Here is a 24,814-nt window from a genome sequence, read left to right on the forward strand (position 1 = left end):
CCCTGAGCAAATGCAAACCTCAACGGAGTGGTGCCTGCCTCAATAAAAGCCTTTTCTTTTTCTTCTTTGAATGCACACTGAAGTGTTTACTTTTTACGCAAACAACCTCCTTTACTCGGATAATGGCTGCTGAATGCAGTTGCAACTCCAACTGTCCTTGAGTGATTAGGTAATAGGCTCGAAAAAATTGGTAAAGACCAGGTAAACAAGCTAAAGACCAAGTAAAGCAGATTTGCTAATGTGTAACCAACTGATGACTCAAATTTATTGCTAATCCCGTATTGAAACGGGTGAAGCCATGCAACGTATTGCAACCTCCCCATAGCAAATAGTTTTAAGTTGGAAGACACATTTGTATGCAAAAGCATCCATTAACCCTTACAAGCAAAGTTGACTAAACTTCTTTCGCTTTCATCCACTTTTACAACAAGCGAGCGCCAAGTGGTTTTAGTTTGTGGTTTTCGAATGTTTATTTACTGCTGTGGTAATTACATTTTCACGTCGCACCAAATTGATGCAAAAGAATAAACAGTCACTAAATAAAGCGTCAAAGTGTATTTTTTTCCACACTGCTAAACACGTAAATTATTTTTTTATTGATATTTTTGCTTCAAACATGTTTGTATGTCCCCCTGTATGCGCTCCATTTGCTTTTGACGATGCGTGTTAAACTTTTGATATATAATTGAATATAAATCATAATTGTGTGCAACAGAAAATGTCCTGTTTGCAAAATGTTCAAATTTATTCCAGAAATTAAACGCTCTTTTTCTTTACTCTTGCACACGGCAATGAATTTAAATAATTCGCGCTCTAGCGCCATTTACGACCACTAATGATACATCATTGCCACATAGTAAAATCAGCCTTGCTAAAGTTAGCAAATTGCAATTGCTTTTAATAATCTGTTTTCTGTTTGTAAGAGCCAATGAATAATTTGTGCGAGTTTAGTGAACAAAAATGTCAATAAAAACAACTTGCAATTTTTAGTCCCCATTTTACGGAAAAAGTTTACGCTCATCCGTTTTACTTTACAAAACTTCACACAACTGTTTCAAGTGTTTTGATTAATTTCTTATTTTTTGCCATGAAAGTGGATTTGGTTTTCTACGCAACGTGCAATGTCAACATTTTTTTCCAAAAACATTTTCTGTTCAACTGTATTTTCGCTTCGCCTGTTTGTACCTTTTTTTGTGTGTTGATTTAATAACACGCTCACCAAACGGCACCATAAGTTCAAACGCACTCTGTTCTATTGTACGTATAGCATATATGTAAAAAAACAGTGCGGTTTTGTTTCATTATAACTAAAAAAACAAGCTATTAAAAAAGTTGCATCTCTGCATTAGTGAAAATTGACATCGCCTCAGCTTTTTTTATGTACCTATATGTCGTTAAATTACAAATGGCAGATTATCGAAAGTGATTGCAAGCAAAGATTTTTTTATAAACAGTGCACTTGCCATGTGCTATATTTATTTTTTTTAACAAATTTACAATAATTTTGTTTTCAATTAGCAAAAATTTTTGCTTCTAGTATCAGCGTTGAAAAAAAAGTTGTCGATCTCCTGCCTTTTTAAGTCTGCACATTGAAAAGTTGACAAGTTACATCTGCAAAAGACAAACATAGATATGTCCTCTACTGAAACACTTACCTTTGGTCCAGAATGGTAGGTGGTGATGTTACATCCATTCTTGGTTCCCATAATACTAGTTTTTGTGGAAATTTATACTCACATTAAAAATTTAAACATGCACTGTTACTATAATAAAAAGCTTTTTCCTTCATATTACATATCAATTCTGTGTTCCAGGCTAAGAGCATTGTCTGGTGGAACATCTGTCACAAGCCCACCGCCGTCTCCCGCTGTACCCACCACTGCCAAGTTCAAACTAGCCGAGTTTCGGTAAGTATTTGATGATGTTTATCATTACTGCCATAGTTAATTTTTACTACCATAGTTATCATCACTACCATAGCATAAATTTTCCACATATAAGCCAATTGTCGCAAAAACTCTTTTTTTTTGATGTTTGTAATACTCTTGCTAAGGATAGGATGTCCAAATGTTGTAACAACAGATTCGCTAATCTTGTACAATGGTTATCCAGCTATGGACGAGAAGAAATGCTGGCGTTGTTTGTTGAAAAGTCAGAGGTTCCGCCAGATCTACTCCAGGCCCCGCATCTTATATCGGAAGAAACCCTTCAGCCCCTTGCACTCATACCACTGACAGAAGACGATCAGGTAATGCAACTCTACAGATATATATGCTTTGCATGAATATTGCCATTACGGAAGGTACAGTGATCGCCAGGCCAGCATCTGCAGACTATGGTTAAGATCCAATTTTTTCAATATTTAATGTTTAAAAAAATATTTAACTCCTAAAACTATTTTATGTTACATAAGGTGTTGTTATTTCCTTTCTGTGCATAAACATTTTGGACAGACCGTGGTATTAGTAAGTTTGCCTTTTCGTACTAAACTACAATTTTACGATATAAGTTAACATAAAAAAATGTAAACTCACTGTTTGTGTAGAGAGCTTTTTCTGGAGGAGTCAACAGTGAGACACATTTTAGACCACGTGGGGCACTTTCGGGTCGAGGCCGGTCTGCCCCACCTCGTGGTAGAGGAAGGGGTCGGGGTGAAGGGTTTTCCCGCAGTATTAGTCAAAATGAGGATGGGTCAGGGCCCCCCTTTTCTCGGGGTGGAGGAAGAGAATATAACAGAAGAGAGAGCTGGGAAGAACGTGGTTTTGGTCGAAATGGTAAGTTATTTAAGACATATTGTATACACATGTATATATATGTATCATTTCAGCATTCTAACTTCAAAGAAACCAATAAGTTAACATAAAATACATGTTTCCTTCATTAAAGGGGTTTGCATGATCATGCATTGGAAAAAATAAATGTTTTAATTTTACAATGGATCATTGTAAGCTTGATACGTCCATGTCATAAGTTTTGTGCTTTAAACCTCTGCAACAAAGCACTGCAACCACATGTGGTACCTTTTGTGGTTGTGTCATCTTTACTCATAAGTTCAATTGTGGAGGCGGCTTAGGCTGACACACACTTTGTTGCAACATTTTACACTAAATTTGGTAAACTGTTCAGTTTGGCTATGTATAATGGTCTCTTTTGACTACAATGGCGCCAAGATGTGAACGAGACAAACAATGAATAAAAAGTTTGCCTGATACGTTACTTAAAAGGTGTACAAATGAAATTATTCTAAAAACTTTTTTGTGTGTAAATTCATTAGACATACAGCGTTTACCTTTTATAATCAGCTGTTTTAGTTACACTACATGTTAATTTTTTCTTAGGGCGTGGGACTGCAGATGATGGCCCGATTCATCGAAAACCTTTTCGTCGATCAGAAGCTAGTGATGATTGGAGAAGTGACATTATACGTGGAAGTGGGGATGGAGCCGATGCAGATGTATCGGAAAATCCGGACTGGAAACCTCCAGCTCCATCACGAAAAGATTGGAGAAGTATTGATAATTTTTTTGATCATAGCTAAGCCTTAGCAGCAGACTTGGCATACAAATTACCCATTTTAAACAAATTCTAAGATCATCAGTTTTTTATTTTCTTTGCAAAGGCTCTGCCAAACATTTGTCATGACAATCTTCGTGATGGTGTACATATGTGTTTGCACAAACTTTAAAAACACATTGTGATCACCATTCAGAAGGCACCAACTTCTAATACATAAATTTTGATTTTGAAATAAAATCAGTTGTGTATCAAAATCAATCCGTTGCAAGTTTTTACAGTTTGCAAATGATTGATTGTTTTCTTCAGGCCGATCAAACAATAGTTGGAGGGACACTGGTCGAGATTGGTCAAATGACAATTCATATCACCCCAGAGATCGGAGGACAATAGGCCGCACTCGATCACTTGGTGGCAGTAAATATGATGTAAGAATATTTGCAAATCTTATAAGTAATAATGTGTTTTGATGTATGGAACAAAGTATATAATACTGTGTGAATAATACTGTTTTTAAAACAGGTTTGATTGACAGTAAGGGTAATCGACAATGTCTATTGTGTTGTAGTTGATATTTGATGCAAAAAAGATTCTGAATTAACATTTCTTTACACCAGTGTTTGTCAAATGAGACATATATACATTTTTTTAGCCTTTAATACACACTGGGCATGTGGAACACTTTACTTAACTTGTATGGGCAGTACATAGCATAGCATTGTTCTTCTGCAGTAAATATGGTTTGCGAAACTGAATAAAGGAAGTTATGACTCTTCCTTCAGTAGCTGTCAATAGCAATGCCCTTTTTATACCTTGGTGGATGAAAAAAAATGGTGTCTTGACGGAGTTCCTTTTGACGCATGTATAAGCACAGCTTGTCAGTGTTGTTAATTCCATTGTTGATATATTTAAAAATGCACTAGATTAAAGGAAATGGGAACACTGACATGTCTTCCATCTGTTATTTTGTAATTAGAGATGTACCAGATCTGTATGGCTACTTGTATACCCCAGAACCACTTATAAATAGTAGCAGTTTTTAATTTATATTTTTATTGTATAAAATCAAATTACTTGAAATGAAATGACAATTTCCTTAGAAGTCTAGTGACGAAAATATTCAAAATTGAGCCCTTTTTTTGTGTTAAAATGGTCAGTGGTACTATTCGTTTTTGCACGGTGAAGTTTCAAATGCAATAACAAGAACATATCTAAAATACTCACAAAGAGTGATTGGCGATCAGCATCAGTATAATCTTTTATTTTAGAATCTTACAGAAATATTTATTTTTCCATCATTAGTTTATGTGCTTACAAAAAAAAGATATTTTATTAAGAAATGAAATTGAAAAAAGCTAAATTTCAAACTACAAGAAATCCATTTCATGTGGAACTAATAAATCCTGGGGTACAGACGGGCAGTTAAGAAAAACAGGATTAGTTTTTCTGTATTTTTTTACCATACGTTCAATCTATTGTTTGGCTAGCAGGGCGATTCAGGATTGATGCCAGAGTGGGCAGAAGATGGGGATGAGGGCGAAGTTGGAGTCTTTGATGCAACAGGGGCTTTTCAGACTGTAAGTTGTTGCTTGGTTAGTTCTTCTTGAACTGTAAAAAATTGTGTTTTTCCTGCTCAAGACATTGTAATTTATTTTAGATGATAAAAATTGTGGACCACAACCCTTTCGTCACATATTTAGTTTTGTGTCAGATAAGGTTACAGTAGGTTTTTGGATCTCTGATGTTTGATTGTAATTTTAAGAATAATGCTCTTTGCAAGTGAATGTAGTTCAATTGCAAATAAATTTAAATTTAATTGTAAAAAAAAGATTTAAAAGTACTAACATCACCCAGTCCTTTGTTGTGAATCAGGTCAGGATGTTTTTAACTTTGCAACATGACATTAAATGGTTTGTTTTATATTTTTTTTAAACGTTATTGGTTTTTAAAATCAGTGGTTTCCAATCGTTTATGCATGCAATGCCCAAACATAACAGGGCACACAGTTTGGGAACCACTGCATGAAATAATTTGAATTAATTGCTTACTCTTAGTTACCCTGTTTTTCTTTAATCCTTCAGAACACTAAATCAACTAACAGAGAAGGGAAAGAAAACGTGAAAACCAGTGGACCCCGAAAAGTTGTGGCTGGACGTTCTGGTTTGCACAAGATCGATGAACGTGACAAGACAAGTAGTAGCGATAAGGAAGATGTAACGGAAGCAACAAGTATGTGGTGTTTGACTTGTTATTAAAATTTACATTAAAACAAGAAACAAATTTAACCCAGGAGTTTTAGACATCACAAAAACTATTTAAAAGTTTGTATTTTTTTTAATTGTTGTTTCTCATTTGAATGTATGGAAATAAATAGAAAGGAGTTATAACAGTTTTTTATTGCATCTTATGGTGGCATTGTACTAAGTCTAATGTGTACATTCTTGCAGGGCATGGTCATGAAGGTGACTTTTAGAACTTAACCAGATGAAAATATATTCACATAATTATGTCTTTGAAATATTACCGACACCAACCACTGTTGCTTGTTCCCAAAATTTTCTGTTTGTAAACATGTTCGTAACTTTGCCCCCATTACAATCTACAGCATCTCAGAAATCGGTGGAGCAACAAGCTGACATTTTTAAAACAGAATCCCTTGAACAAGAACTCAAGCCTGAAAGCAAAATAAAAGACACTACGCCAGAAAAATCACCAGAAAGGGAGAATAATGCAGGGCCTGCATTGCCAGTTGAACAAGCTGGTGAAAATGTTAACATGGCTCAATCATCCAAGCCTAAAGAAAGAGTCGTGGAAATTGATGAAAACGTGACAAACAACTTGATTTTACCAAACAGTAGTCAACAAGTTATTAAACAGAATGTGATAAAAGGTTAGAAGCAACTTTACTAGTCAAGCTTAACTAAAATAAGCAGATTCACAATTTCAAAAAAATCTTCAGATTCAAAACAAGTGGAAGAAGATGATGAGGTGGACAACATGCACCACCTTGAGCAGGTATTTTGCTCGATATTTTCATTCAAAATTTAATTTAACATTTATGTGTACAAAGTTTTGTCAGATTATTGAATCTAGCCTTTACCATATGGCAGTTACGAAACAGTGCCCCAGTGTAATTCACTTTGTTAAATTAACTTAATCTTCATTGAACTTTTACACATGTTCCCATTCTTTTACGTAAGACCTTTGCAAATGTTTTGCATCCAGCCTAGTCCAAAACTAATTTTCTTGAGCCAAAAGTTGATTTGGCTAAATAGATTACTTCACAAAGTATCTGAGCTTAAAGTCCATTTTAATCACCAAAAATTTTCTTGATATTTGTGACACTTGGTATACGTAAGGGATCAACATTGCTCACATTCATATTCCACCAATAAATGGCTATGCCGATAGCAAACCATTGTGAATCGGTGCAAGTAACATTTGAGTCATTCCTTGAAAAAAGTAAACTTGTGCATATGTACTTGTCTTGGAGGTCAAATTTCCTAAATTTTGTGTCCCAACTCAAAGTGGATTATCTTTCCTACAGGCTGCATTAAAGCTTGTCGACTCTTTATCTGAAGCAGACGAGAAATCTGATTGGACAACTTTAACCCCAGCCAATAAGTCGTCCACCTCTGAAGCAATTATAAACCAAGCGATTACCAACGTCAACACAGCAGACTTGGCCAACAAGTGGTTTTACAAAGACCCACAAGGAGAAACCCAAGGTTGTCTTGCCAAATTGACCAAACTTTTGCTGTATTTTGTGCATGCTTTGTATGTTTCTTCATGATGGTCTAGTAATGGAAATGGGTATTGTGATCGGTGGCCACTCACTAGATTTTTAACGGTTTGAAAATAACTGTGTTTTAAATAATTTAAATTCTTTTATATGGTGTAGACCAGAGGTTCTCAAAGTAGTTGCGAGCACCCTTTTGTATTTTTTAATACCTGCAGAAAAAATGGGTGATTGGGAGAAAAATAAACAGATCAGCATTTAGTAATCACAACTGTTATGTTACCTATGATATCCGTTTGAATTTTGTTTAACGTTTTGAGTGTAAACTAAAGTTTAAGAAACTACTGGGACATCAGCATCATTATTGTTGATTAAGGGGGCGGGGGCGTATTCAAGCACTTCTTGGGCTGTACAGAAAAAGAGTTTGGGAAGCACTGGTGCAGACTCTAATTGCTATACGATAAAATGTTTAATAACTTTTGTACTCTCTAAATCAGGATCACAAATCTACTGTGAAAAAGAAAGTCCCAAGCAGACAATTGCACTTTCACCGCAGTCTGTATTGTGTTCGGGAAATGGTTTTGTTCAGCAAAGCAATACCTGTGACCCTTTGCTTGAAAATCAAATAATTCTGTCTTTCTTCTTGTAATGCCATGTTATCCGCAAACCTATAAAATGTGTACCAACGGTCATAAAAATAATTATAAAATTAATGCCTTTACTAGTATTCAATAACTGGTTTAAGGGAAAGTTTTGCCATGGCTACTAAGTAAATTGTATATTCTGTATTCATCATTTAGGGCCTTTCACATCAGGAGAAATGAGGGAATGGTTTCTGGCAGGCTATTTTACACTTAACTTGCTCGTCAAGCGTGCGTTTGATCCAGTATATGTGCCGCTTGGTGAACTAATGCCACGACTAGGTGGAGATCCCTTCAACAGCAACACACCACTACAGGTAGTTTTATTTTTACATGGTTAAGTTTCATGATAAATTGCCCGTTCTTGGACGTTTCTAAACTTAAACGATTGGAAACCTACCGACGATTAAAGGGGAAGGATTAGCGTTGCTTTTTGAAGCTAGTGTACGTAACCAAATATCATCCGCACTCATCCGCACCATGTTGCCCATCCGCACAACAAATTTTCACATCCGCACCAGTGCGGATGGTCCCACAGGTTGAAAAGCACTGGTCTAATGGAATCAATTTTATTTAATATGTGCATAATGCATTAGAAAAATAGGATTCCATTTGAAGTACTGCCACCAAAAGGAAATTCCTTACCACTGAATAACACAGCACAATTTTCTGCGTAAAAAATAAACATTTTGCATTCCTATTATTTCTTATTTATTTTCTGATCAAACTTATTTTTCAGAACACTCCAGACCCACAAACTGAAGCATTACAACAACAACTTCGCATGCAGCAACAGCTACAAGCACTGCAACAACAGCAACAACAGCAGCAACAGCAACAACAACAACAACAACAGCAGCAACAACAGCAGCAGCAGCAGCAACAACAGCAAAAACAGCAGCAACAACACCAAGTGCAGCAACTCCGTCAACAGCAGATATTAAGGTACAGTACAGAATATTCAGAAAAAAAATACATACACAGAAAACAATACTGTGTACAAATGACATTTCCTGCTCAGTGGTTTTTGTCCCTTACCTTTCTTGTAAATTACAGATTGCTCTTTAATTGGCATCTAATAAAAATTGTAAACTAAACAAAAAAATATACACCACAAAGCAATACCTGTTTTCACGTAATTGTTGCATCTCACAATGCTTTTGTGGCTATTTTCCTTTCAAGGTTATGTGTGAGAGTGTCAAGATATTATTGAGTTTGCATTAGTTTCTGTCATACTACTGCCCTATGTACCTTTAAAAATGAAAATCAATGCAAACATTTTGTGCAAATGCAATTCAAAACAACATAAACCCTTTATTGCAGAAATTATCAGCAGCAAAATGCCCTGTACAATGCTGTCATTGCACAACTAAGCAAGTCATCTGAATTTCTTGCACTGCCGTCGCCACAACAACAAGCTATGGTCGCACAATATATGGCAGTTCTACAGCAACAACAACAACCACAGCAACAACAATCTGTTCCATCATCCGGTTCAAGGTACAATGATACAATTAATATTTGTTTCTGTTTGTTAACTCAGCTGCAACAACATGTGTAAAATAATTGCATTCAAAGCACATCTTGTGGGTTGTTTATTATGGAAATTTTGATGATTGGTTTGGCTCCTTTGAAATAGAGCTTTTCCATTAGCTTTATTGACTAGTACAAAAAAGCAACATTCAAATTGTTTTTATATTTTTGTTGTAATTAGCCATGATTTAAAAACAAAACAAAAATTGTTAAAATTGCTAAAAAAAAGAAAAAGAAAAGTAAAATTTTGTGTGTAAAAGTAGTAAAACGAGACAGACTAACCAAAGTTGTATATCTTATATAATGCAGTGGCTCAGATGCATTGAATATTTGGGATGTGGATCCTGCCATTGTAAGACGGCCTTCACCAGTTCATATGGCCGGCCAACAACAAATACAGCCAGCCCAACATCAACAGTTTTTGGAAATGCTCAAACAAAAGTCGCTGGAAAAAGTAGGAAATTTTTTTCTGTTATTTTGTTCTTGCATGTACTTTTCCAAATTGATGCATTGTTGTAAATAACAGCTGGTCCTTAAATTTGCATTGACTGCATTTTGAACGCAGTGTGTCAGTTTACAACTTCACATGCCAATAATTCTGTGTTCATAATATCAGAATATGAACACATAATATACTTGGTGTGCCATGAATAACACATTGTATGACACTTGTACCAGTGGTTGATAAACTCTGCCTGAGACTGCAGCTAACTTTTCTTCATGGCTATAACTTATGGTACTCAAGCCTATATGATAATAATTTGCCATTTTGTTGTGATGGATTTTTATTTTCTGTGACAGTCATTTAATACAGATTTTAATGGTCATTTTTTAAGTATGCTCACCATGTATTAATGCCTGGTGTCTTTAGGAGCAAGCAGAAGCAAAAAAGAAAGAAATTGAAGAAAAAAAGAGAAAAGAAGAAGAAATAAAGCGACAGGTTTGTGAAGTCTGCACCATGATCACTGAAACAGATTAATTTTGTTTAAACTGGTTTTATAACATTGGGTAAATGCACATGATTTTCTCTGAATTCTTATATTTCTTGACTCTACCTGATCATCATGAGGTTTGCAGGCTTGGCAGCCCAGGCAATGCAGCCTAGCTGGATCAGACACTTTTTCCTGACTAATGATTGCCATACGTTAGCTGTGATCGCCAAGCAAAAACCTGTGCAGTGGGGCGATCCTGTCTATCATGCAAATGCATGAAATATTACTGCTCTGTCTGATAATTCAGGAAATTCAAAAAGAGTAGCAGATGTTTACAGTCCGGGTATGCGATCTATAATTAGACAGAAATATTAATTTCGTTCCGCCTGTTGGAATCATTAGTTTCTGTCTAAAAAGAATGACAATGAAAATTACTAACCACATCAAAGCTCAACATTGAGTCCAGAAACTGACTTTCAGGATTTCCAAAGTAAAACAGGGAAGATAAAAATAAGTAGTTTACCTGGTGATGTTTGATTTCCTACAAGTAAAATATCTAAAATAAAAAACCATAGCAAAACAAATTATTATTGCTCCTTAGATGGAAGCATTACGCGTCGCCGACGAGAGACGCCAACAGCTGGAACTCGAAGAAGCAAAACGACAACAGGTAATAATACCCCTTGTGATAATTGAAACAAAAATTACTACAAGACGGCAATATTGCCAGAAGAGTCGTCATGTGTAAATAAAAATGCCTGGCAGCGCCAGTAATGAAAATTAACTTAAATATTTTCAGGAGGAAGCAGAAAGGCAGAGAAGAGAACAAGAAGAAAGGAGACGACGGGTTAGATATTGTTCACATATTTTTTGTGCTGTACTAGGTGCGCGTAAACAAACATAGGAAAACTCCATTTTGCGGGTTAGATCTGCCTCATTGTGTCTTAATTTAATCTTGCCCACCAGGGTTTGATTTAAATTTTCACCAATTAAGCATACTGCAGTTTTAAAGTAATTACAATGGAAACTGTTTTGCTTTTGGGTGCAAAGTATCTGGAGTTAAGTAGTCTAAATAAAAAAGCCAAAGCTAGAATGCTGTTCATCATAATGCTTCATTTGAGTACTGATGATGAACCCTGTATGAGTTTAAACCGTATTATGTTATGCTTTTCTGTTTCAACTTTAAAATATTGTTGCAAATAGGTTAGCGTTAGTTCATATAGTGGTGTAAACACTGATTGCTCACTGATACACATTTGTCTCACTAGTATTAGTTTTAATAATTTCCTGCCCGGTAAATGCTGTGTGTCAGCATTTGTTGCTTACATCACATAAAATTATTCATCAATTTTTCTAACTGAAAGCACTCCTGCTTCAATAATAGGAGGATGAGTTGAAGAGACAAGCTAAACTGGAAGAAGAGTTAAGGAAACGACGTGAAGAGGAGGAGAGACAGAGAAAGGAAGCTTTGCGGAGGTAGGAACTTCCTCATCCTCTTGCTCCCACCTCATCTGGGGGAATAAAATCTATCTATTTCTTCTACTTTAAGAATCGCAAAGCAAGAGGAAGCACAGAGGCGAGCACAGGAAGAAGAAATCCAAAGGAAAATCCTGGAAGAGCGCGAGCAGCAGAAGAAGAAGAAGCTGGAGGAGCAGGAGATGAAGAGGGTCCAGATGATGAAGGAAGAGGAAATGAGACGAAGAGCCCTAGAAGAAAAACAAGTTCGTGCTGGTTGAATTTTTACAAATTCCTGGTAGATTTGTAGCTGCAGTTTTTCATTCCAGTTGTTTCCTGGGCTTCAACATGGAACTTTTTAAACCGTTTCCAAAAACACTCTGATCAGCACGCTTAATTTCTAAAGATGGCAATAAGTTTGCATTGTAAACAGAATATGCCTTGTATCAATTTTACCAGTTTTGTATATTTTACTTCATCTATGTTTAGATGCAAGAAGAAGCAATCCGTAAGCAGAAAGAACAAGAAGTTCAAAGACTGAAGGATGAAGCAGCAAGAAAGGTTTTTTTTCTGTTCAGTGTTATTGCATTTACGGATGGTTCTACAGCAATCAGACCTTGTTTCTATTGTGTACTACCTTGGCACCAACATCCAGATGTGTTTCCAGAGACAACAGGAGCAACTTAAGAACATGAAACTGCCTTCCACTGCCAACTGGGCCCAACAGCAACCACAGGCACAGACCAGTATGTCATCTGTGGTCGAAATCCAAAAGTTGCAAGAGGAAAAAGAGAGGGAAAGAAAGAAGTTGGAGCAAGAGGTTCGAGCCTTTTTTTCCTTTTCTCTTTTTCTGTCTGTGAAAGTAATAAAAGTACAAAGGTAATTTTGTGGACAACTTGAATTGTTAATTTTAACCTTTTTCGTATGGAGACTGGCAAAATTTCAAAATAATTCTTTAACGCATTGATTTCATGAAATCCAAACAAAAACATAATAAACAGATTAAATAGGAACATTTAATGGGGCTGAAGACCCAGAAGAATTCCATGTAATGTAAAAATTACCGCTGTCTTCCTAATATAGTTAGAGTTAAAAGCAGCCAAAAGTGTATTTCTCTAAAGTGAACTGGCAGAATATTTCAGGAAGCGGTAAAGGTGCCCTTACTCCAGTCTCAAATCACAGTTTAAGAGACACTAACTCAAATTACCTCTGAAACGATGTCAACTATGATAAAAACGTGCATTGTTAATATTGTAAAATTGTGCGTGAAACCAAATGCTCTGTGAAAGCTCTACTTAATGCATCTTTCATTCAAGATGTAAACACAACACAAGTTAAATTGTCAAAAACACTGACGCTGATCGTCTGCTACTCTTTTTGGCATTCTGTTGACACAACATCATATAAGTAAACATATAAAATACATAACTGTTTTTGCAAATCCAGCCATCACATGTATGTTCCCTTCCAGCATATGAGAGTCATACAACAACAACAGCAGCAACAACAGCAACGTTCTGTATGGGGAAGTTCAACTGTCAGTCAGAGCCAAGCTTCTGCATCCACTCACGGTAGACCATTGTCACTGATGGAAATCCAGATGGAAGAAGCCAGGAAGCAACAGATTTCTCAAATACAACAACAGACACAGGTAATGACAAATGCTTGGCAACTTTGTCTTGTCAAGCAGTAACTATTCAATAACATCACAAGCTCTGCTGGCAAAAATATAATTTACTCGATCGTCGTTTTAATGGTTTTGCAATCTAGCTTCATCAGGACAAAGTGCGCGAATACAAACAACTTGGAAAATATAAGAAAGTGTGAAAAAAGCAAATAAGGGCAGGAAAGGAAGAATGGCAAAAAATCTAGCGTTGTTCTAGAAGAACAGATTCTTTATTAGTTACATCGTGCGACAACAACAGCAGAACACAGTATATTGCAATTCACACATATTGTTTTTTTTAACCAGCAACCACAACAAAACCCTGACCTCAGCATACAAGCCGCTGCCGCTTGGGGCAGTAGACAGCCGAGTGGAGGATCAGTTTGGGGTCAGTCGGCCTTCCAACAACAACAACAGCAGCAGCAACAGTTGTTCTGGGAACAGCAACAAGCACAGAGTAACAACGCCAGAAAACAACAGCAAAACGCATCAAGACAACAAGCAAAGGTACCGGATTTTGCACTTTTCGAAACATATTCGTAGTGTAAATGTCGTTGAATTGAAAGTAAATGCATGGCTTGAATACGAAATCGCCGACTGTCTTTAAACTTGAATTTTTTTTCTTTCGCTTTACACTGTAAAGTTTACAGTACGAATTTGACCTCGATTGGTTTTTTTCAAGGGTGTAAATGCAAGTGATGCATGGTTTGTGGTGGTATTTTTGTGTTACAAGATTTCACAAATAACAACCATAATTTATCCTCGAAAGTATATTTTACTCGGTTTTGGCAAACACAAAATGCGGTTCTGGACAAATGACAGAAACGCCTCGTTTTTCGAATCAAAACGCGCGAAAACCAGTCTTGTACCGCCAAGAACAGTAAAGTGAACGCCAACAAATTGTAAAATTGTGCTTCTACCCCACAGCAGCCGCGCGGAAAAGGCCGTAATGGATCTACTAGCGCCAGCGACGCTGAAAGCAGCAGCGTGGTGGCGCTGTTCCAACAACAACAGAAACAACAAAGCACCCAGGATCCATTTGTTGCTTGGTGTGACGAAAAAATCAAGAGAATGCCGGCGGCCGCCAACCTCGACGGTAGGGATGAGATTTGTGGAAATATTTTTTGTATAAATGTTTGCGTAAAAACAGATGGTAGCACGATTGCTTTAGTCTTGTTTTATGTTACTGTTGTTGGATGCCAACGCCGCATATATTCAGTAAAAAAATACACTCTTCCATACTTTGAACCTTGATTAATGGACCACAAGAATAGAACAAGTTAATGTTCTTGTACATAATCAAGAAACCAAACTTTTACTTACTCGTCGTGTTTTTACCACAGTACCAACTTTTGTCGCTTTCCTGCGCGAAGTCGAATCGCCGTATGACGTCAAAGACTACGTCACATCCTATCTTGGCGAGACGAAAGACGCCCGCGATTTCGCGGAAGCATTTTTGCAACAGAGATCCGCCATCAAAAAACAACTTCAACAGCAGCAACAACAACAACAGCAACAACAACAGCAACACCTACAACAACAAGCCTTACAATCTGTAAGAACACGTATTTTACATTTAAAAAATTGGCCATTGTTTAAGTTTTACGAATGGTTGGTCTACGGTTTAGAACCAGTCGAGCCACCCGAGCGTTCCCGGATGGAACCAGAGCCAACCGGTTTCAGCTGGTTCGGGAGCTGGCGACAACGATGACGACATGGTGTTTGTGACGGGCAACACAAAACGCGGGAAACGCAAGCAAAGAAAACTGCAGAAAGTTGACCCCAGCATCCTCGGTAGGGTTTAAGGAAATTAATTTGTTCCGCGAAAAATAAAGGTTTTTGTTTGGCAGCTTTTGCCGAAGGAAAAGTTTTTGTTTATTAATTTTTCCTTCTTTCAACCTTCCTATAAAGGTTTTTCCGTCAATGCCGCATCCGATCGTGTCAACATGGGCGAGATTGAGACGCCGAACGATGGCTGACGGGAAACGGCGCTCTCCAACGCGGCCGAAGCCCGAATGAACACTCGGTGTCTCACAAAAAGAATTGGCGGGATTAAGCACTCCGCAGAAGACATTTGCGCGCTAGAATAGTAGCGGCTGGAGCTCGCCAGGCCCTCCGGTCATCCACTGTGTTGCAGCCATTGTGCTGGCGGCATTATCCTGTCGTGTATGTAAAAAAATCCGCTGGTCGAGTTCAAAATATTCGTTTTTCCGACAAGATGTTGAAGCTTTGAGTTCAACGCCCGAATTTGTTTTTTTTATGACACACCGAATGACGTCTATATGACCGAACGTTTAATGTACAAATTCTACGACCACAAACCCAAGACTCTCCGTTCTCCATGCGAGAAATCGTACACAATTCAATGCGTGGTGAACTTCCTGCTTCCTAATAGGTCTCCAGAAAGCGGTTGCAAGTTGTACAGAGCATATTTTCACATTTTGCGAAACAACCCATTTTTTTCTGATGTACAACTGCGGAAATAGGCACAATTATAAAACAGATAACCAATACGTAAACAGCTCACAAGTAAAGTTTCAATTCTACAAAAATTCAATCATTTTGTTTTTGAAAAATAAAAACAAGTTCATTACTGGGCGGTTGGGTCCACGATCATCTTTTGTGTCTTGCGTTTTACGTGTGCATCAAGCCCACTGTACCACTGTAGGCGCGTGTACATACCGAGCTTTGGTAATGTTGTGTGTGTTCGGTTTGTTTGTTTGTGTGTGTGTGTGTGTGTGTGTGTGAGAGTGTAGTTTGGTGCTGCTCTGTTCTGGCTATTTCGATTGTTTTTGTCTTTCGGGCTGTGGGAAAGTTGCATGATTTCGCGTCGTAGGAAATTGTGTCGTTTAGCTGCTGCAAAGATTTACTTTGTACATGGAAACGTACGCGAATTCGTCACTGGAACTCGTTCCTGAACAGGGATATGGGCTTGTCAAATAGGCAACAACAAACCCATGCCTGTGTGAAAAAGTGTTTGTTTCTGTTTTGAAACGTAGAAAAACGAATGCATTACTTGGCATCCGAAGTGATGTATGTTGGTTTTTGTGATTTTTCATTCTGTGCCTCTTGCTTGTTTTTGGCTATATCAACTCAGCGAATAGACCATTGCAGTCACCTTCGGTTGATTGGCAAAGGACGTAGATTGTTTGGAAGAATTCGAATGTAATTTTTGTAAAAAAAAAAAAAAAAAACGAAACGCTTTTTCATGATATTTTTTTTTGTATCCAACAACCGTGGAAAATTGACTGGTGGACCGCAAGCTTGTGCACCATTTTACACTGGTTTCTATTCATAAATCTGGTGTACATTCTTGTAAATACGTGTGTTTATAGGGTTCTGTTTTTCCTGTTGTTGTTTTTTTGTAATCCCAACACCCATCACTACACGAAAATATACGCACATCCACTATGTAGAAACCGGGCTAATGTCCGCTTTTTTGCATTAAAGCACGCAAAACATTCGAAAACAATTAACGTTGGGTTACAGTTAATTGAATATATTGCATTATCTTCGGTAAGTGCGGCGGTTTTTGGTTGGAAAACTGAGTCGAAACTGCAAGAATTCGCGTAATACATGGAATAGACCCGACTTACTGCCACAATCGCTTGAATAAAAATTAAGTAATTGTTGATTTCGTCGTAAACTTTTGTTACTCCTTTCTCACGTTTTTCTTTTATACATTTTATTCTTTTTTATTTTGCTTGACAACGGAGTCGCGGTCGTATTGGTCGATAGTTACTTTCACGTCGAATGAATAGAACTGGTTTTACTGGTTGTGTCTCTGTGATTTTGTCATGCAGGTTTGAGGTTGAAAAGGTATAGGCGCGTGGTATAGACGAAAAATGCGAGATTTGCACGCAAGGTCCGAATAAAAAATATCCACTTTGTAAGCCCTAGATTTATGCCCGATGTCAGATACAAAGTCATACCGTGGGTTCGGATTACAGTGTTTTAAAAATAATATAGTCGTTACAGAGTATTTCTATATGTGTGGTTCGCCCTGGCAGGCTTATTCCCCTGTCGTAATAGTTTAGGGTGCGTAAGAGTGCAATTTGTGTCGCGTGGTTTCGATTTTTTGTCGGAATATTCACAGATGCTGGGGCGATTATTTGAGCTATGGGCCTGTTTTTTTCCTGAATGACAAGTTTTTATGAGACTACTCGTTGATGACCGGTGCGGCGAGGTCCATATGAGTCTTAGAGTTCCTATGGCTACCATTGTTTTCTTTAAAACTTGGAGGATTTCTAACACTCCGGCGTGAAGACCTCTACAATTTGATGTAATCTATACAAGTTTCACCGGCAAAGTTTTTTCCCGTCAAGGGCCCCAGTGGTGATCATTTTTGGTTTCACTGGGGCGTTTATATGAATCACAATTATTCTCGCCTCCAAGAAGAGTTTATTTCACAAGTTAACTCAGTAGTTTATTGGCAAATTCGCCGTAATGCTGCACCAGGACACGAGAACATGGCATACACGTTCCCTGCTCTTAAATATATGTCACGTTATTGTTCATCGCAAAACACCTTTAGACAATTGCAGTCTCACAAAACGAGATTGCATGGTTTACATACAAGTAAAAAAAGTAACACTGTCATATACGAAAAATATTTATGGTTGTAAGTCCAGGGTCTTCTTCAGTAGGTCCTGGAATTTAAAAGAAACGAGTATAGGTTATTCAGTTGTTTCAACACAAGCAAAATTGTTAGGGTTTAATAAAAACTTGAGTAACGTCACATCGGCAAGTATGACAAATATTTAGTTGAAATTTCCTCGTAACTTACGTGTTAACTTCATAGTCGATTCGGTAAACTTGGTTTGCCCAAGATCCTCCTTTTCCAGAATTGCCACAAGCAGAGCTCGAACCATACTTCTTGTATGTGTGTACTGCGTCACGTGATCCGGCGCACCAACCACCGTGCTGCAACGCAATGACGCTGTACCCTCTCGCGTGGGCGGCTTGCACACATTTAGCGATCGCTTCTTGGCGTTGTTGGTAAGGTCCGTCAAGAACACGGTCCAATCCTTCTAGGGTGGGGATGGCACGATTTCCAGTGTCCCGCCAACAACCCAAGTTGGTAAGTGACACTAATATACAAGAATGTATGGTAAAACCTGTAGTTTTATTCTATCCGTAAAGTGAGTACAATAGGTGTGGACAAGAAAAGTAACGAGTTCACAGTGTGATTCACCAACCTCTTGAAATTCTGCCGATTTCGTAAACTTGATTTGCCCAAGGTCCACCTTCTCCGTCGTCTTCGCAAGAACTACTCTTTCCGTATTTTCTGTAAGTGCTTCGTGCTGTAGCAGAACTCGCACACCAACCTCCGTGCTGTAATATGATACAAAGTTGCTGGTATTGGATAGACTGAATTTTTGATTTTAGTAAAAGATTAAGAAAATATATCCTGCTAAAGAACAGCCATTGGAGGAAAATACCTGAACAGCGAATACGTCATCGCCATTGTTGTGAGCGACTCTGGCACATTTGGAGATCGCATTCACTCTTGCTTGGTAACTTGCTCCGTCAAGAATAGGATCACCTTCTCTTGTAGGGATTGCTCTGTTTCCAGTGTCCTTCCAACATCCGAGATCGTTTACGGTTACTGACAAAATATTTGACATTCGTTATTTGCGTAAATGGAAATTATTTCCTTAATAAGACTCACCAGGGTAGTACTTGATTGCGTTGCATGTTGAAAAAATCGCAGCGATGGCAAATAATTCGTAAGTTTTCATGGCGTTCGAGAAGTTTTTCTAGAAAATGCTAAACATAAAAAAAATTTACAGGTTTGTTTGAGAAGAGCAATGCAGGCGTAAATGTACGACACTATTTGATCATTATGTTTCGTTGTTTAATTAGATATAGTTATAGTATCAATTCAAATAGATCAGTAACTAACCTTTTTATCTGTTTCGTTGGCCAACCCTTGACTAAAACACTTGAAGTGATTTATTTTATAAACCTCTGCACCTTATATATCTGCTCAAGCAGTTTTTCTTGTCATTGAGACGTCAGAGGTTGTCAAACGATTACGTCATGATAGCCGGAGGTCGTGAGTTTAACGGACCTGGTGACGGTTTTGTTTTTGTTAAAATTTGATAATGACCTAGAGATTGTGCTTGACTGATTATCTCTGACGTCGATAATCGACTTGCACCTTTTAGAATGCAGTGAATCACCTTTAACGAAGCAAACAAAGCGACCGGGATCTTACGTGTTGTAACCTTTTAAATAACTACCTATAAAGAGTGGCAGACGATCGGCGTCAGTGCGATATTTTTATTAAAAAAAACAACAAAAGAAATATTAGTCGCCCACACGCCGTTTTTGTACTTCTTCATAAAAGCAATGAACAGAAATACGAAATACAGAAAATAAAGATGATTTCACACAACCCTGAAGAAGTTTCACCGGATGGTGGAAGAAACTTCGGTTGTAACAAAAATCTCGTAACTTTACGCCAGTAGAACAATTCTTCAAAATTACAATGCCTGACAGCAGGAACAGCACAATAAATATGACGTTTATACAAAACAAATACTTATTTTTTTTTATAATGAAAGATCGCAATGGCGTCGATCGCCTACTCTTTGTAAGTAGTTACTTTTATATCTAATAGACAAGGACATATCATTCGGTCACCACCAAACAGAACTGCTAATTTCTATGGTTTTAAACATTTTCGCTACAACCTATTGATAGTATTTTTTCGACCTGAAGAAACTGACGAAATACTTGCATTAAAAATTGCAAACCAAAGAGCTAAATTTTTTTCTTTTGTTGCAAAAGTAGCAATACTGTTTGTAACTGTTGAATTTACTGTGAGGACTTATGTTAATTTAATTTAAAAATCAAAGCATTATCGCAATTCATATGCAAAAAATGAAACTAAGAGCGACCAACAGAGTGAGGACCAAGTTGCTACTTGTTTAAAATAAACACTCACTTATTGCATCATTATACACCAATCAAACAAACGCATTGTTTATGAGCAACATACCAATGCTAATATGCATGTTGTTTGCGATTTGCAATTGAGTTTTTTAAAAGGTCAACTCCGAACACGGGGTATAATCGTCCAATTACTGATTTAACGTAAATCTTTGTTTGTCCAGTCAATCTGAACTAACCTGGTCATCGTGCGCAAAGGAGAAATGACAACGAAACCAAACTCGTGCCCAGCGGGCAAATGGTGGAATTTTCATTGACTTGCTGGTCAAATGTTTTTCGTATCTCTATGCAGAAACTCACTTGACCGTACACAAGGAATACATGCTAAGATTAAAAAATCCGAAACAAACTTTTTGCTATCCATTCTCATTCAAACTAGACAGAGAAATCGAAAATATTTAACACGTATGGTCGCGAAAGAAGATCAAGAAGATTGTTTTGCATTTCTGTGCATGATTCTGACATCCAGAATGTATTGCGCAATACTATGCTGGTACGACAAATTTACTTTTATATAAATACACTTAAAACTTTCGAATCGTTATTTTTGTCAATAATTAAAGAAATTTCCTATACACTTTAAGTGCGATTAGGTATAAACATTTTTCACGACAAAAGCGAAAAGTCTGATTCTTGATGGAAGACACGCAGCAAAAGTGCGATCGCTGAATGTGTGAGAGTGGCTCACCACAATGGAAACGTTGTATTTTGTATACAGATTAGAATATCCTGGCAACATGATGTAAATATTGAAGTTTCTACCGATATAAATAGAAAAACAATCAATGTGTTTTTCTATTTGAATAATTCTGCACTTTGTTCACAACGGTTGGTGCGCAATTTCTATTACACGCACAACGAAAGAATATGTTAAAGCGTAAAGGTTTCATTGTTTTATAATGTGCAAAGTATTTGTGACCAGCAATTATAAATTAGCAACTGCAGTGAAGTGGTTTGCTTATATTTGCAATGTATAAACGTACTTCGTGAAAGTTATTATCGTTCGCATGTGGATAAAAGAAGGTTTAATTTTGAATATGTTCAATCAGTTTACGTAAGTTTACAGAAAATGTTAAAGATATGTCGTTTCTCCATTTTTGGTAACTGATATGACTATAAGAGCCAATCCAAAAGTGTTTAGGAAAAGTGCAAAACAATTACTACATAATCAGCGATTCCATGGCAACTAAAAGCTTTGAGTGAAAATGTGCGGGTTTATGCCCCGAATTCAGACAATTTGTTAAAGTTTTATTCGCACTATGCTTTTGCGTTTCTGAATTATATTAAACCTGCCTAAAATCAAGAGTATGTAAGTGTACCGCGACCCTGAAGTTGAGAACCACTGATTTAGATAAACAATAGGTTCATGGCTGGTTTTTCATTGATTAAACAGCATATGGCTCTGAGGACAAACCAAAGTCCAGTTTGAACAGATCGCTGTTTTATATTCGGTGTTTACAAGGATTTTCAGCCAAGGCTGTTCCGTATTGACCTCACGTAAAAGCTTACAAAGCAGGTGGTTATTGTTCTGTTTTTTTATTGCAATACACAACACGAGATGAAATATATACATGTGTTAGTTTCTTGTGTCCATGTGGCAGTGGTCTCACTCAGTATGTTCTGAAAATAAGGTAAATCATGAGAGTGGTTTAAAAATTAAAATAAAAACAAAACTTGTGGAAGTGGTTGTACTTGATGCACCGTCATATATTACACAAAAATCCAGAGAGCCTATTGTTCATTGTTCAATAATTTGGCATACCAATCGTAACTTACGTGGTAACTTCAGTGTCGATTCGGTAAACTTGGTTTGCCCAAGGTCCTCCTTTTCCAGAATTGCCACAAGCACCGCTCGAACCATACTTCTTGTATGTGTGTACTGCGTCACGTGATCCAGCGCACCAACCACCGTTCTGTAACGCAATGACGTTGTATCCACGGGCGTAGGCGGCTTGCACACATTTAGCGATCGCTTCTTGGCGTTGATGGTAAGGTCCATCCAAAACTCGGTCCAATCCTTCTAGGGTGGGGATGGCGCGATTTCCGGTGTCCCGCCAACAACCCAAGTTGGTAAGTGACACTGCGATTCAAAACATTTGCAATGAGCGTTTGCAAACTGAAATACAGCCCTTGGAAAGGATGAGAGGTGTAATAACATTCCTGTTTCCAATTTTTTTGCCTACCTCGTGAAATGCTGTCGACTTCGTAAACTTGATTTCCCCAAGGTCCACCTTCTCCGTCAGTTTTGCAAGTTGTGCTTTTTCCGTACTTTCTGTAAGTGCTTCTTGCTGTGGCAGAACTCGCACACCAACCTCCGTTCTGTAATGAGAAAAAAACAAAATTACTTCAAGGTGCAAAAATAGTCCACTTATTTCTTAAGCAGTTTTAGCGGCAAGAAATTATTTTTTTTAACTATAGTCGGTTGTCTGTATAGATTTCGTTATACCTGGACAGCGAATACGTCATCGCCATTGTTGTGAGCGACTCTGGCACATTTTGCGATCGCATTTACTCTTGCTGTGTAACTTGCTCCATCAAGAATCGGATTTCCTTCTCTTGTAGGGATTGCTCTGTTTCCAGTGTCCTTCCAACATCCGAGATCGTTTATGGTGACTATGTACAATATCAACAACATTTAACGTTAATGGTTTGATTATCATGTTCACATGTTCACATCTGTCATTTCAATCTGGCGTTTAATTCCTGATTTAAATTCGGACAATTAAAACGTAAACTATAGGAAAAGTTGGTCATACCCGGATAATACTTGACTGCTTGTGTGGATACGACAAAGATGTACAAAAGGGCAAAAATCACCGAATTCATCTTCTGTAAAACATTCAAAATGTCACGTAAATCAAACATGACTTCCCCAAAAAAATTGCAATTACAACATTCGACATACCTTTGATATTTCTTGCTGTTGTCGAAACTCTTTTGTTGTAACTTATATCTGCTGAACAAGTCAGGAATGATTTGCAGAGAAAACCTACACACATTTATAATCTGACCAGGTACTTTTGCTCAATGTCCGCTAGAGTTTCGACGAAAAAGTTAATGACAACCTAACGCGTCATCGAAAACTCCGACTTTCGGTCGTTTGATATTTTGAATGTCATGGTAACCTCCCAGCCGTAGGGCGGACAGTACCGGGTTTAAGCTGGACAAACAAGGAGCAACGTGAAACTTGTCACTTTATTTTACAAACATATGTTGATGAAATAGTGTAGCCCAAATTTGCGTGGCCCTAACTTGGTTAACGCCCAGGCTACTCTGCGCTGACGGTCTAATGTAAGTTATAACAAAGTATATTTCACACAAAATTTAAGTTATTCAAGTCGAACGTTTATTTTTCATTTCCGAAACATTTATATTTCGTTTCTTGTAAAACATGACTGCGATAATATTAGATGCTATGAATATCACTTTTTTGTTGACTGAAAACAGGGCATGTGTTAATTGCCTTATTGCCTCAGTTGCTGTTAGTTATTCTTCAGTTGCTGCTATTTCTTCTTGGGTTACTGCTAATTTTTCTTGCTAAATTCATGTCCACTCCCGTCGTGATTCATCGCTTTCCGAGAAATTTACTCGACTCGAAGTTTCCACCAATTTTATTCGTTTACAGTTTCACAAAAACACCCAGGCATGCGACGACTTCAAATTATCCGAGCTGTAACTTTTGTTTTGCAAATCGTTCTTCTTAGACTCGTGAAGCTTTTTTTTTGTTTGAAATTCTCAATAACTGGGGACAAGTTTTCAGCCGATATTAAAAAATGTTCTGCACGTTTTTGCGGCAATCAAGTCACAATTAGGTTTCACTGAGAACTTCTGTCACCAGACAGCCGAATATAACTGAGATTTAACTTAATGGACGTTTTTAAATGGACAATCCCAATTACAATATTTTTAAGGCGACGAAATCTTTGCCGGATTTTTCATGCGTGTGTTGCGTAAGTCAATGCAATAGAGTATAGTATATCCCCTCTAAGACTTCTTTTACATTTCGGTGTTTGTTGTACAGGTTGGCATTTCTTTTATAAACAAGTTGCACGTGCATTGCTTAATTTATTGTATTGAACCGCCACGTGTTATTCGACATGTTATTTCGTTGAGGTGACCGATTATTTAGTAATAAGAGAGAACGTGGCAGTATAAAACGACAAGAGGTGTATTTGTATAAAGTTACATTTAAACGACCTCGAATGTTGAAAAGAGACTGGAAACAGAACAATCCCTACCATAGATGGAGATTCGATTCTTAAAGACCGTAAAATTTATTAGCAAGACAGGCGAGGCATTTCAAAATGGCTGTAAAAACAGTATATCAACATGACGGCTTTTCGAGTTAACTTTGCACTCGGGCTGTGTAGGGTGCTGG

General features: G+C 37.5%; 2 protein-coding genes across 3 annotated transcripts; one reads left to right on the forward strand and one right to left on the reverse strand.

The window, feature by feature from the left end:
• The first annotated feature begins 1,524 nt into the window (after positions 1-1,524).
• LOC145907906 (GRB10-interacting GYF protein 2-like) lies at positions 1,525-17,256 on the forward strand. Of its 2 annotated transcripts, none has more exons than XM_082995011.1 (28): positions 1,525-1,670; positions 1,815-1,907; positions 2,113-2,248; positions 2,546-2,774; positions 3,339-3,509; positions 3,823-3,941; positions 5,001-5,090; positions 5,595-5,742; positions 6,119-6,403; positions 6,473-6,528; positions 7,061-7,241; positions 8,053-8,210; positions 8,633-8,838; positions 9,217-9,393; positions 9,736-9,880; positions 10,298-10,366; positions 10,960-11,028; positions 11,158-11,205; positions 11,743-11,834; positions 11,908-12,079; positions 12,303-12,374; positions 12,481-12,633; positions 13,285-13,464; positions 13,786-13,986; positions 14,407-14,575; positions 14,823-15,034; positions 15,108-15,273; positions 15,391-17,256. In XM_082995011.1, the coding sequence occupies exons 1-28, from the start codon at positions 1,633-1,635 to the stop codon at positions 15,456-15,458; spliced, it is 3,903 nt and encodes a 1,300-aa protein (XP_082851137.1). In that variant the 5' UTR covers positions 1,525-1,632; the 3' UTR covers positions 15,459-17,256. The 2 variants fall into 2 exon arrangements, with proteins under 2 accessions (XP_082851137.1, XP_082851138.1); XM_082995012.1 differs by having other exon boundaries at positions 5,004-5,090.
• A 1,005-nt stretch (positions 17,257-18,261) lies between these two features.
• Positions 18,262-23,262, reverse strand: LOC145909329 (uncharacterized). Its single transcript, XM_082996723.1, has 9 exons — positions 23,193-23,262; positions 22,883-23,049; positions 22,620-22,755; positions 22,213-22,516; positions 19,519-19,642; positions 19,151-19,238; positions 18,921-19,087; positions 18,678-18,813; positions 18,262-18,569 (listed from the first exon to the last, which is right to left on the reverse strand). Exons 1-9 carry the CDS (start codon positions 23,260-23,262, stop codon positions 18,262-18,264), a joined length of 1,500 nt encoding a protein of 499 aa, XP_082852849.1.
• Between the last annotated feature and the right edge of the window lie 1,552 nt (positions 23,263-24,814).

Source organism: Ascidia mentula, chromosome 7 (assembly GCF_947561715.1).
Source record: "Ascidia mentula chromosome 7, kaAscMent1.1, whole genome shotgun sequence".
Lineage (NCBI taxonomy): Eukaryota > Metazoa > Chordata > Ascidiacea > Phlebobranchia > Ascidiidae > Ascidia > Ascidia mentula.